Below are 12,465 nucleotides of genomic sequence, written 5' to 3'. Positions count from 1 at the left end.
TTAGGGTTATTTGTAGAGTTTTTAAATATTTAGAAAATATGTCGTTAACAAAAATTGAAGTTATTATTATCGGTCTTTTAAAAAATAAGGGACATAATTAGTAATTTATTTATTAATAAATATAGAATTAAGTAACTTTGAATTAATTTTGGTTGATCTTTATTATTTTTCAAATATTTTTGGTGTTGTTTACACGTAACAACCTCAAACACTCGTTTACATTGCATCATAAAGATTAAAAAATTGTGTTTAATCCTACTTAATTATTGCAACTTTTTCTTATTTCTTAATCACTTACAAGGAGTCAAGATATCATCAACATCATATGCCTATCGATCAACAATCCGTTAATAATCTCTTGTGTTTTGAGAGACAATATATATTATTATTAGAAAGGTATAGAGAACAGGATAAAAAAAATTGGTCTATATTCAAATTGTGCGTAATTATTCAATATATAAAAATATTTAGATATATTAAATAATTTAATAAATATTAATTGATATTAATATATTCTAACATAAATAAATATAATAATAATTGGATCGGACAAATAATATTTCCCAATCGATAAATGTAGAAAGACTTATTTAAAAAAGAAAAATAAAGCTATAGTTTAACGAGAGCGAAGGAAAGGCCCAAGAAAAAAACAAGGCATGTCTCGTAGTGAAAAGGATTTCCACCAATACAAGATTGAAGATTCCCATGGCCACAAAGAAAGCATAGTTCTCTTTATACATTTTTTATTGTCCCTTGCTTCATTGCCAATACCGTCCTATAAATACCTCACTCTCCCACACTCCCACTCACATTTCTCCTCACTACTAAGAAAAACAAGTTCATATATTTCACACTATTGTTTTCTTAATATCTTAATTTATATGGCTTTCTCAGTCTTACCCTCCTCACCATCAATCAGAAGCTCCATTTCATGTCCAAGAAGCATGGTTGTTTCTAATAAAATGTCTGATAATAAAAATAATAATGTTGGAGAAGGGTTCCTTTCACCTCCAAACAAGGGCATCTACAAAAGCACCGTTGCGAGGGTTGCGAGTCGTCGGGCCACTCCGCTACCGGCTCCGTCAGTGGCGGAAGGGCACCGGCACCATAGCGCATGGACTAGTATCCGTCAAGAGAGATGGGAAGGGGAGCTGGTTGTTCAAGGAGAAATACCATTGTGGCTGGTAACTTGTAGTTTTATATGTCTTATGACATGAGCACTTCAATGCTATATACTGCTATATTATTTTTAATATCAACAATAAAAAATTACGCAAAAATAATACATATAATATTTAATTTCTTATATATCTTTGATATAAAAAAAAAACAAAATTGTTATATGTACACTAATATCAGCTACTAAAATTAATTATTACGCATTTATGTATAAATATATGTATTGTTTAACTCATTTTTAATATTATTTTATATTTTAATATAAATTTTATACTAATAGTTGATTTTAATGTATATGTAATATGGTTGAAAATAAATTACATTAACAATAAAAGCTTGTTTTATTGAGTAAAAATTTCAATAATTAATCTCAAATGAGCCTCCAAATGCTTGACGTAAATAAATAAAGTTTAATTTTGTCCCAAGTTTGTGAGCTATTATATATCCTAGTTTAATTCTCCTAGTTAAAGTTATTGGATTTTTCTGTCAATCTATTAATAAATAAAATATATATTCTTTCACATATGTAAAGTAAGAATTCTAATAACTTTTGCTACTGTAATCTTCACCCCTTTTGTTTTTTTTCTTTTTGATTTTAAAACATTTAACGACCAAGAAATTTTTTATTTATTTCTTGTTTTTTAATAACAAGCATAAAGTTAATTATTTTTATTTGGTATATATTTGTATGCGAGTTTATTTAAGAAAACTTTCAGTAATAATACATAGAGAGGCCAATGAGTAATAGCTCAAATGGCATAGTCTCCCCATACTCAATTAAGAGGTTGCGGTTCGAGTCTCATATTTTTGGTAAAAAAAAAATACATAGAAAGATTAATCTCTAATTTTTATGAAACTCCTCCAATTTTAATTTTTAATAAAATAAAAAAAATTGAACTTTAAACCATAAAATAAAATTTAAAGAACGTATGAGTTAATGTATAATTTAATTTTAATATATTGAGCGTGTAAAATATTTTATACAAATATTTAATTATATTTATCTTTTGAAAAAAATACTCATACGATCAATTAAAAATAATTATTTTTATTAATATAATATTATATAATTAAATATACGTATAAAATTATTTTTTTTTTAAAGAATACATCAAAATTAAATTGTGTAAAGTAACCTTTGTTAACTTAATTTGATGAAAGTTATACATGGACCACTCATCATTCAAGTCTTTGTATTATATATATAAATAATTAAAGATCATTAGTAATATGCAAATTAGTTGAATTTCGGACCTTATGTAACTGAATTCGAGCCAGCGTATTAAGCGTCATAGAAATTAGTAAAAACACAGACAAAGTGGGAAGGGAAAAACAAAAGGAAAGAAAAAACAAAGAAAGAAAAGGGAATCTCATATCTTCGTTTGTAGCAAAGAAAATAAAGCTTCTTTCCTCTGGAAATTCACAATATCCATAAACCATAATCCATCCATAACTAAATACAAATGAGGAAACAAAAGTCTGCTAATAGTACACGTAATATAGGGTTTAAGTATTAAACTAGCTACTATGTGATTGTTCGCATATAATGTGTCAGAGAATTATGTGAAGCTACCAAAGTATATTCCTACTATAAATTAATTTAATAATAGATGTTCCAATTAATTAATTAGTATTACATCAACATCAATAGATCTTAGAATTAAGTATGTCCATCATTGATTCTCACATTCTCTCTCCCTTTTCTTTTTAGTCGTTATCATATTCTAAGTTTCATTATATGTATGGACATGTATAAATTAACAAGCAAGGCCATATATATTATATATTAAGAGGAAAACGTAGAAATAACTGCATCCACAATTTTAATTTTGTATTCTAAAGTGTTTAGAAGTCAGAATTTTGTTGATTTTTTAGGTCAAAATTGATACATCATCATATGCGTGCTTTGACTCTCAAACGAAGGGTGCACAGTAGTGACAATGGAGCGATAGGATCAGCTTTTGCCCTATTCGATTTCATGCGGTCTTATAATAACCATTATTAAATTTACCTTATTATTATTTATAAATAATAAAAAGTTAAATTTTAATTTATTTTATTTTTATAATTATTAAAATTTAACAAATAAAATAAAATTTTAAAATTTATATAATTATTATCACATATATAACATAAATTAAAATAAAAATTTAAATATAATATAATATTATTAATTATTTATATATTATATATTAAAATTATATATATTATATATATTTCAGGACAGAATAGAAAAGGATATTGTATAAACTCGATTTGATCTCATTCCACCTAAAATTTCATCCAACTAAAAACCCTCTCGAAAATATGAACGGATAAGAACGGACATGTAGATTTGGATATGTGTGGTAAAAAATAAAAAAATCAAAATGTTTATTTTATTTTATTTTAATAATATTTTTTTATATTATTATTATATAAGAATTAGCTTAATTTATATTTAAAAATTTAGTTGAAAAATTAATTGTTAAGATAATTTATTTTGCTTAAATTCTAAGAAAAAAGTGATATTTGAGCTGCCATTTTTCGAGTCTTATATATGAAAACAGTTTTAATTATTATTATCAGATGGATTTTTATATATATATCACAATTATGATTTAGCTGAATTAAAGTTACAAATTACTTGAATAATAACTAAAAAAAAAAATATTATTCACATCAAAATATCTTTCTGTCAAAATAATAATTAAGATATAAATATATATTATGTTAAATTTGTTAGTCAAATTATCTAATAATTTTCTGTTATTATTTTTATATAAATAATTACCAACTAAAGATTATCCAATTAATAATTTTAAAATTCATAAAGAAATAAAACGGTTAAACCAATTACATGACACATATGAATATTATATTTGTATCTTCACATAAAAATTTCTGTAATCATTTTCATCTAAATTTTTGACAAATTATAATACTGTAAAAACTCACATGCATCTATTTTTAACTAAATAATATTTAATAATTCGTAACTACTAATTTTGCACTAAGAAAATGAATTTCCACCTTATTACACTTTTTTATTCTTCGAATTATTCTACCGTAAAATTAACATTATGCAACCAATTACATGCAGAAAGGAACATACCTGAGGAATGGGCCAGGCATGTGGCACATTGGAGACTACAACTTCCGGCACCTCTTTGACGGTTACGCCACCCTCGTCAAGCTCCACTTCGAAGAAGGCCGGTTAATCGCCGGCCACCGCCAACTGGAGTCACAAGCCTACCAAGCCGCCAAAAAGAACCAAAAGATCTGCTACCGCGAGTTCTCGGAGGTACCAAAGGCGGAGAACTTCCTGGCATACGTGGGAGAATTGGCGAGCCTGTTCTCCGGCGCATCCCTGACGGACAACGCCAACACCGGAGTGGTGAGGCTGGGCGACGGCAGGGTGGTGTGCCTGACGGAGACACAGAAGGGGTCTATCGTGATAGACCCCGAAACACTGGAGACTAAGGGAAAATTCTCCTACAGCGATTCTTTGGGGGGTTTGATTCACTCGGCGCATCCGATTGTGACGGAGGAGGAGTTCTTGACTCTGTTGCCGGATCTGGTGAAGCCTGGCTACGTGGTGGCAAGAATGGAGAAGGGAAGTAATGAGAGGAAGGTGATTGGAAGAGTCAACTGTAGGGGTGGACCTGCACCTGGCTGGGTCCACTCTTTCCCTGTCACCCAGAATTATGTTGTTGTTCCCGAAATGCCCTTGAGGTACTCTGCTCAGAATCTTCTTAAGGCTGAGCCTACCCCTTTGTACAAGTTCCGCTGGTACCCTGACAACAATGCTTACATGCATGTCATGTGCAAGGCCACTGGCAACATTGTAAGAACTCTTTAAACACTTTTTTAACCCTCCTCTTATGAAAAATGATTGCTAAGATTATCTTCACATGAACAGCTTTTCTGTGTGCTAGTTTTATATTGTGGTTGTGGTGGTTATGAGTTTTGAAGGTGGCAAGTGTGGAGGTGCCTCTGTTTGTTCAGTTCCATTTCATAAATGCATATGAAGAGAAAGATGAAGATGGAAGAGTTACGGCGATAATCGCCGACTGTTGTGAGCACAATGCAAATACCGACATTCTTGAGAAGCTCAGACTAAACAACCTTCGTTCCTATAATGGTGAAGATGTTCTACCCAACGCTAGGTAATAAAATTAAATAACAATTAGTTTATGCATATGAATTGATCGAACTGAATTGAAATAGTCACGTTCATAAGTAATTATCACTCATTATAATTTGTTGAATTTTTATTATTAACAGGGTTGGTCGATTCCGAATACCATTTGATGGGAGTCCATATGGAACCTTGGAGGCAGCATTAGATCCAAATGAACATGGGAGAGGCATGGACATGTGCACCATAAACCCTAATTATTTAGGAAAGAAATATAGATATGCTTATGCTTGTGGAGCACATCGCCCTTGTAACTTTCCCAACACCATCACCAAGGTCTCATTTGATTCATTATTATTACATCCTAATTATTAATTTTCTGTTCCAAATGCAACCGGTTTTTCCCTTGCCTACATATTCAGTGGAAAGTTCTTTGGCATGTAATATGCAGATTGATTTTGAGTTGAAAAAGGCTAAGAACTGGTATGAAGAAGGTACTGTGCCCTCGGAACCATTCTTTGTAGCTCGGCCGGGTGCAACCGAAGAAGACGATGGTAAGAACACTATCCTGGTACCTTCGCGCTCTCTTTCTTTTCATCTATATGTTAATGTCACATTTTGTTGGAACTTCTATAAACTATCTTAATTTCTCGCATGGCAGGCGTGGTAATCTCAGTAGTTAGTGAGAAAAATGGAGGAGCATATGCGTTGGTGTTAGATGGTTCCACTTTTCAAGAGATTGCTAGGGCCAAGTTCCCTTATGCAATTCCATATGGGTTGCATGGATGCTGGGTTCCAAAAAATTAGCAACATATATGGCTATAAATTGATGCTTTAATTACGTTGCTTGGACATGGATCCACAAGAAATAGTGCTTCAACTCGAATTGCATGCATGGTTAGGAACCGTGGTTCTATATATGAGTGCAAGCTGAATAGCTAGCTGATGGTGGTGAAAAGCTAAGTTTATGTGTATGATATAAAGTAGCATTTAGGGAATTCGTTTATCCCGCTGCACTATAAATTATAATATACACTTTGTGGATTATATATTGATAATTCATAAATTTTATAGGTTTAATAATATGTTATGAATCCTTGTTCTAAATCAAGAGTATTATATGTTAATAAATCATTGACTTTGATGGTGCCATGTATGTTCTCTTGCAAAAGCGTTTCTTAAAGCCGTTAAAAATAACAATAATTATATATCAGATTCTTAATTGACACGTAGATATGAGTACATGAATGTATACAAAAATCCAAGGAAGTCGTTGCAAAGAAATTGCTCTAGGATCAATGTACAAAACCAGAAAAAGGATCAAAGGTTAAATTGTTTTATTATTATTCAGGACAATACTTCAAGATCCTGTGTTTTTAATGAAATAATTTCCACATGAAATTCTCCCTTCACGAAAGCATGCTTCTAGACTTCTATCAATACTCAGCAAAATAAAACTAACAAATGATTATTTCTGGTCTGTATAAACAGCATCAACATCATCAAGCTCAAGTAATTTGTTCATAAGTTCCTTGTTCAGGTCCATAGCTTCATCATCTACCTGGAAATCAACAATAATAGGCTCCAGTAAGTTTTCCCTAATTGCTTTCTTGTTAAAAGGTACACAATAAAAATATTTGATGGACGAACCATCTTCACAAATTATGTAATGAGCTTGACATGAGGCTATATCAAAGGTATTTTGTTAAGATTGCAAACCGCCATGTGACATTTAACCTACAACCTAGGTTGTTTGAAAGTTGAAATTTGTATATGCCATATAAAATCAATTACGCGTATGCTACAGCCAGTTGGTACAAACCTCAATTGTAGCATTTGGAAGTAATTCAGAACCATTATCAGGCTCAAAATTTATGCCTTCCTCTCGCAGCTTTGACAGTATAGTAGCATAGTTATCAGAAGAACCTACAATTTTATAATACCTGGAAAAAAAGAACAAAAATGAATCCATGTGAAGATCCAAACGAATAAAACAACAGAAGCTGGAATTTACTTTATGCAGATAAATTAATCGAGAGACTACAAAATCAATCAATCCCATGATGTAAGACATGCTTGACCTATACACGTGACATATCTCGGAGGGCAATCAACTTGATACTAATGTGAAACTTTGGTATGGATCTAATAAAATATTAGAAATGGATCTTCTCAATTTTTTCTCTGAATTGATCTTGTCCAAGTGTTGATTCTTTACCATGCACTCTCTAAATGGAACCAAGAGAATACATGAGAGAGAAGATTTTGTATGGTGAGAGAGCACACCTGAAAAGATCCAATCCCCTTATATATCCAATAACTCATAATGGAGAGTAATATGTTGATTTTACTTGACAAATTCCAGAACATCTGAACAAAACTCTATTCAAATAGTTGACATTTTCTTTTTGTTTCAGCAACAAGTTATCTAGATATCAGAGACCATAGCAATTGGCAAATGACCAAGGGCACTAGAGATGCATTTGCTTAAACTATTAGAACCTAGGGTTTCAATGCAGGTCATCAATTTCTGTCTTTATTCATACATCTAATGACTTGAACAATGAAGGAGTTCTAATTATGTTCATTGGATGCTGATTGTTGACCTGAGAACTCACATTTGAATCCAAATGACAACTGTACCACAGAAACCCCAAGCTCATTCACATTATGTAAAATTGTAGAGCATTGCTTTTACTGACACTGTACTAGATATTATTCAATAATTTGGTTTTTGCTGAGTAAAATTATTAACCTCATATAACTAGCTCTCCCAAATACCATGCCCATGACAAAGTGTTAATAAAAATGATTATTCGAATAAGAAACCCAAAAATAATAAAATTGATTTTTTACCTTTCTGACCTATCCTCTTCAGTGTCATCCTCATAAGTTGAAGGTTCAATTACATCCTCTGCTCCAGCATCTAATGCAATGGAAAGCAGCTGATCTTTGTCAGCATCAGTGACTTTTATATTTACTACCCGAACACGTCTAAACTTAAATGTAACAGATCCAGAGTCTGCCATCTTTCCTCCACAGTCCTTCACCACTTCTCTAATCTTTGCCACTGATCGATGTACCTTATCAGTTGAGACCTCAACTACCATACTAACCCCTCCATAGCCATAAACCTGAAGAATAATGAAGGTGATTGGTTAAAGACCTAAAATAAAGTCACAGTAACACAGCCCATAAAATAAGGGTTGGTGATTCATCGGTTATGTAGTAGGTAATATAGTACTCAAGCCATTGGAGACACAAAAAATAAATGCACTCCCAGGCCACGCCCACAGTAATCTACAATCATCCATCCAACTGAATACAAAAAAGGCTACATTCCCCTGCACCCAACTGTTTGCCTAATAAGCTTGTGGCTGAGAACAAAACTAACAATACCATCAAACAAACATTGTTCTTAAACTTGTTAAACATCTCAAACTTCCAAAAACAGTGCTATTAGTATAACTGACATGAAATGAATCTCAAGGAAATGCATTTTGAAGGAATTAATATTGAAATTATGACTTTTGGAAGACTAACTAGTGAACTTCTGCAAAAGTAATTTGTCAAACGAGTGTATTTCAGATAGCAATGGGTAAAATCATGCATGGGGGAAAAAAATCAGAAACTAGTTGAAACTATATTTTAAAAGCTTAAACAAAGGAGATGGGGTTGCAAACTAACCTTACCTAAATGTTACTTCTACTCAACTCAGGTGCAACTTTGAAACGTTTTGAATATTTCTGCTCAGCAGAGATTCAAGATGTTTAAGGAACCATAAGTAACTTTCGCTATGGGAATAACCCGGCCCGCCCTTTAGAAATCAAATCAAGATCATTGTTATTAAACTAACCTCGTAGACTTTCTCAATATAAGCCTCCTGTCCCTTCTCTGAAGCTCTTTTGATGTTACGCTCAACAATATCTTTTGGCACATCAAGCTCCTTGGCTTTCTCAAGTATAGCGGCTAACAATGGATTAGATGTTACATTTGGACCACCTTTCTTGACACTGCCAATCAACGTTATGAAAGTCATGCCCATTATGGTCCCTTAAGCAAAATGAAAAAACAGTATACCAACGTACTGGTCTAATCAAATCAAATAATCAAATTAAAGAACGGACACTAGATATGGATTGATGATTAGATTTTAAGATCAAGCAACAATCTGGCACTTGGTAAAGAACACCCTAAAGAAAAAAAAAAAAAAAAAAAAACTCCAGATAACCAAACTCGTGTCATTCAAGTCCGAGCATTGGAAGGATAATTTTGCAGTAAAAACATGAATATATAATAACTGCTTTATACTTATGCTCTATTAAAATTCCAAATATTAGTTGAAGAAGAACTTACGCAGACACAACCTCCTTTCCCATCCTCGAGTACAATTTAGCCTTTTTTGCATTTTGGGCTTCCTGTATTCGAGGCAAACACAAAGATTTAACATACCAACATAAACATGAACTATAAAGAAAACGGAAAATTCATACATATCAACTACAGACCAACTTAAAGCCAATGAAGAATGGAAGATACTCGATTACACGTACTAGTTATGATAGTAGGGAATGGGGCTTGAAAAAGGGGTAAACTTAGAGAGGATTTTCATCAAACACTTGGCATGCAGAGCCAGCATGACACTGATGAAATCAATAGTAATTAAAAAAAAAAGTGAGAGACCTTTCTGCCAGCGATTTTGGAGGAGCGCCTGCCCATGCAAACGGGAGGAAAAGTGGATATCCTCCTGAATGGTAAGTTGCCATTGGAGAAAGTTGCGGCTTCCAAAGATGGCGGCAATGACAACGGCGATGGCGATATGAACGACAAGCTTCTGTTCAGCAAAACAAAACCTGATGGATGGAAAATGTCTGATTCAGGAACCAAAAAGTAATGGGAAAAAGAAAATGAAAATTGAAACGAAGAACAGAGAGAGTTGGGATAATAGTATTATATACTGTGTGGGTGAAGAAAGAGGGAAGCGGGTCGGGTAGAGGAAACCCGAATGGGAAGTGTTTGAAGGTGAAGAACCGCTCTGAATGCTATCATCGAATCGTGTAACTAACTAAGTAACAACACGATGAGGTTGCTTTGTTTCCCGCCAAGGTTGGTTCTGCTGCTGCAAATGCAATTCAGCTCGAGACAGAGACGGGGTGCTAAATGTCAATAAATTACCTGGATTTTTTTTCTACCATAAAATAAAATAAAAAAAAACATTAATTTTCTCAAAAAAATTATCCAAATTTTAATTCTCAACGCTCAAATATAAAAGACTTGGAAACCACTTTATTTTTCACATTTTCATTTTATCTTTCTAATTTTTTTCACTCTCATTCTCCCTTCTGCGGTGAAGGTTATTTTTTTTTGGACATTATTAAAATTTTTTACCTTTTCAATTGATTCACATAATTATGTTGTTCTGTTTTCTTTTTCTAATTAATTTGTAATTATTATGTTTCTCATATTTTACATTTTCGTTTCACAATTTCACTTTATTCGTTTTTATTCTCCCTTATCTTTTTTAGGTTATTTCTCTGTGCATCGTTAAAGGTGTTGATTTCTTAAGTTTGTCAGTGTCAGGTAATTCTGTTGTTATGTTTATCTTTTGTGTTTGATTTGTTGTTCATTATTTGAATATGTTTGTTAATGAGTTTGATAAGTCGATAATACACTTTATATGATTATATATGTGTTGTTAGTTTAGAATATGTAAAACGATGATGTGGTTATGAATAGAAAGAGAAAAATTGATTTTGATTATTGTTTCGTTTGAACTAATTAGAGTTAATTTTGATAATTTTGTTCTGCTATTTTTTGTTGCATTTAATTATTGTCAAATGAAATTTGTTGGGATATTTGTCCGAGCAGATTAGGTCACATCTCAGACGAGCAGGATTCGAGCATGTTGCTTTCATGGTGGAGTGGGAGCATGATTGGCCGCTGGTCTCAGCTCTGATCGAGAGATGGCGACCCGAGTCCCATACATTTCACTTACCATGTGGGTAGATGATCATCACCCTACATGATGTGGCGTACCAGCTGGGACTCATCTTTGATGGAGATCCAATCAATGAATGCATCGGTGGGTGGGAGCAGGTTTATCAAGGACAGTCCATTGAAGAGTTATGTAGCAGTTATTGGGAGCTTTTTCGGGCCCCGATGATAGACAATCACAGACGAAGTGGACTGTCAAGCTAAGTTGGTTTTAGAACACTGTTTGTGGGGAGCTGGAGGAGAACCCGACTGAGGAGTGTCTATTGCGTTATACTAGGGGTTATATCATGCAGATGATCTGGAACATTCTGTTTCTGGATGCCTCCAATTCTAGGGTGCACATTAAATAGTTGCCTCTTTTGGAGGATGTTGATCAGTGTGGGAGGTTATCATAGGGCTCAGTAATGATGGCCTAGCTTTACCGCCAGATATACTGGGCCACGGACTACTGGCGCGAAATTTGGGTGGATGCATCAGTTTGCTACTTTCATGGGCATATCACCATATACCACTGTTGAGGCCGGAGGGATATATCACATGCCGTTTTTCCCTTGTTGAGAAGTATAATTTTTTTTGTAGCATCTTTTTCGTAAGTTACTGAAATAGTTTTGTGGTGTTATAACTACGGTAATATTATAGGTGGGTGGGATTACAGCCAAATAGTGACAGAGGCGAGAACAGGCTTTATACTTACAGGCGTCTCCTTAATGGACTAGGGGTCATTAATGTAAGTGATAAGCATAATTGTTATGAATTAATTAGTTATTATATTCGTGTATTAATTAAATTTCGAACTTGTATATCATAATTGTTTGTGTTTTTGAACAGGTTTGTTGGCCGATCATACAGTCAAGAAATGGCAGGCTATGTCAATGCGATTTGTATGTCACCATAGTAGTTCCTCTCTTTCTCCTCCTCACTCTCATAAGGAATTTTCATTGGTTCAGCCTCAACATCTTCACCGTCATCGGAATTGACTTGATAAGGATCCGTCATCGGGTCCCTAATCGTAAAATCCGCATGACCTTCAACATCAGATAGCATCATGCCATCATTAGAATGTTCAATGTTTGACCCCTCTTGGCGGTTCAGGTGGCATATTTAGGTCAATCATCGTCCTTTTAATATTTTTTTAACTGCTCTATTTAAAAGGGCTATCATCAACAGTATCC

At 33.2% G+C, this 12,465-nt stretch overlaps 2 protein-coding genes across 2 annotated transcripts; one reads left to right on the top strand and one right to left on the bottom strand.

Annotated features, from left to right (window-relative positions):
- Nucleotides 1-814: 814 nt before the first annotated feature.
- On the top strand, nt 815-6,451 carry LOC112784190 (carotenoid cleavage dioxygenase 8 homolog B, chloroplastic). Its single transcript, XM_025827314.3, has 6 exons — nt 815-1,184; nt 4,262-5,005; nt 5,134-5,327; nt 5,446-5,635; nt 5,751-5,853; nt 5,961-6,451. Exons 1-6 carry the CDS (start codon nt 882-884, stop codon nt 6,104-6,106), a joined length of 1,680 nt encoding a protein of 559 aa, XP_025683099.1. The 5' UTR covers nt 815-881; the 3' UTR covers nt 6,107-6,451.
- Nucleotides 6,452-6,615: 164 nt separating this feature from the next.
- LOC112784191 (probable transcriptional regulatory protein At2g25830) lies at nt 6,616-10,539 on the bottom strand. The gene is made up of 7 exons (XM_025827315.3): nt 10,258-10,539; nt 9,983-10,152; nt 9,656-9,717; nt 9,156-9,312; nt 8,156-8,433; nt 7,122-7,242; nt 6,616-6,860 (listed from the first exon to the last, which is right to left on the bottom strand). Exons 1-7 carry the CDS (start codon nt 10,346-10,348, stop codon nt 6,768-6,770), a joined length of 972 nt encoding a protein of 323 aa, XP_025683100.1. The 5' UTR covers nt 10,349-10,539; the 3' UTR covers nt 6,616-6,767.
- Between the last annotated feature and the right edge of the window lie 1,926 nt (nt 10,540-12,465).

This window comes from Arachis hypogaea, chromosome 20, assembly GCF_003086295.3.
Source record: "Arachis hypogaea cultivar Tifrunner chromosome 20, arahy.Tifrunner.gnm2.J5K5, whole genome shotgun sequence".
Taxonomy (NCBI): domain Eukaryota; kingdom Viridiplantae; phylum Streptophyta; class Magnoliopsida; order Fabales; family Fabaceae; genus Arachis; species Arachis hypogaea.
This window is presented reverse-complemented; position numbering and strand designations above follow the sequence as displayed.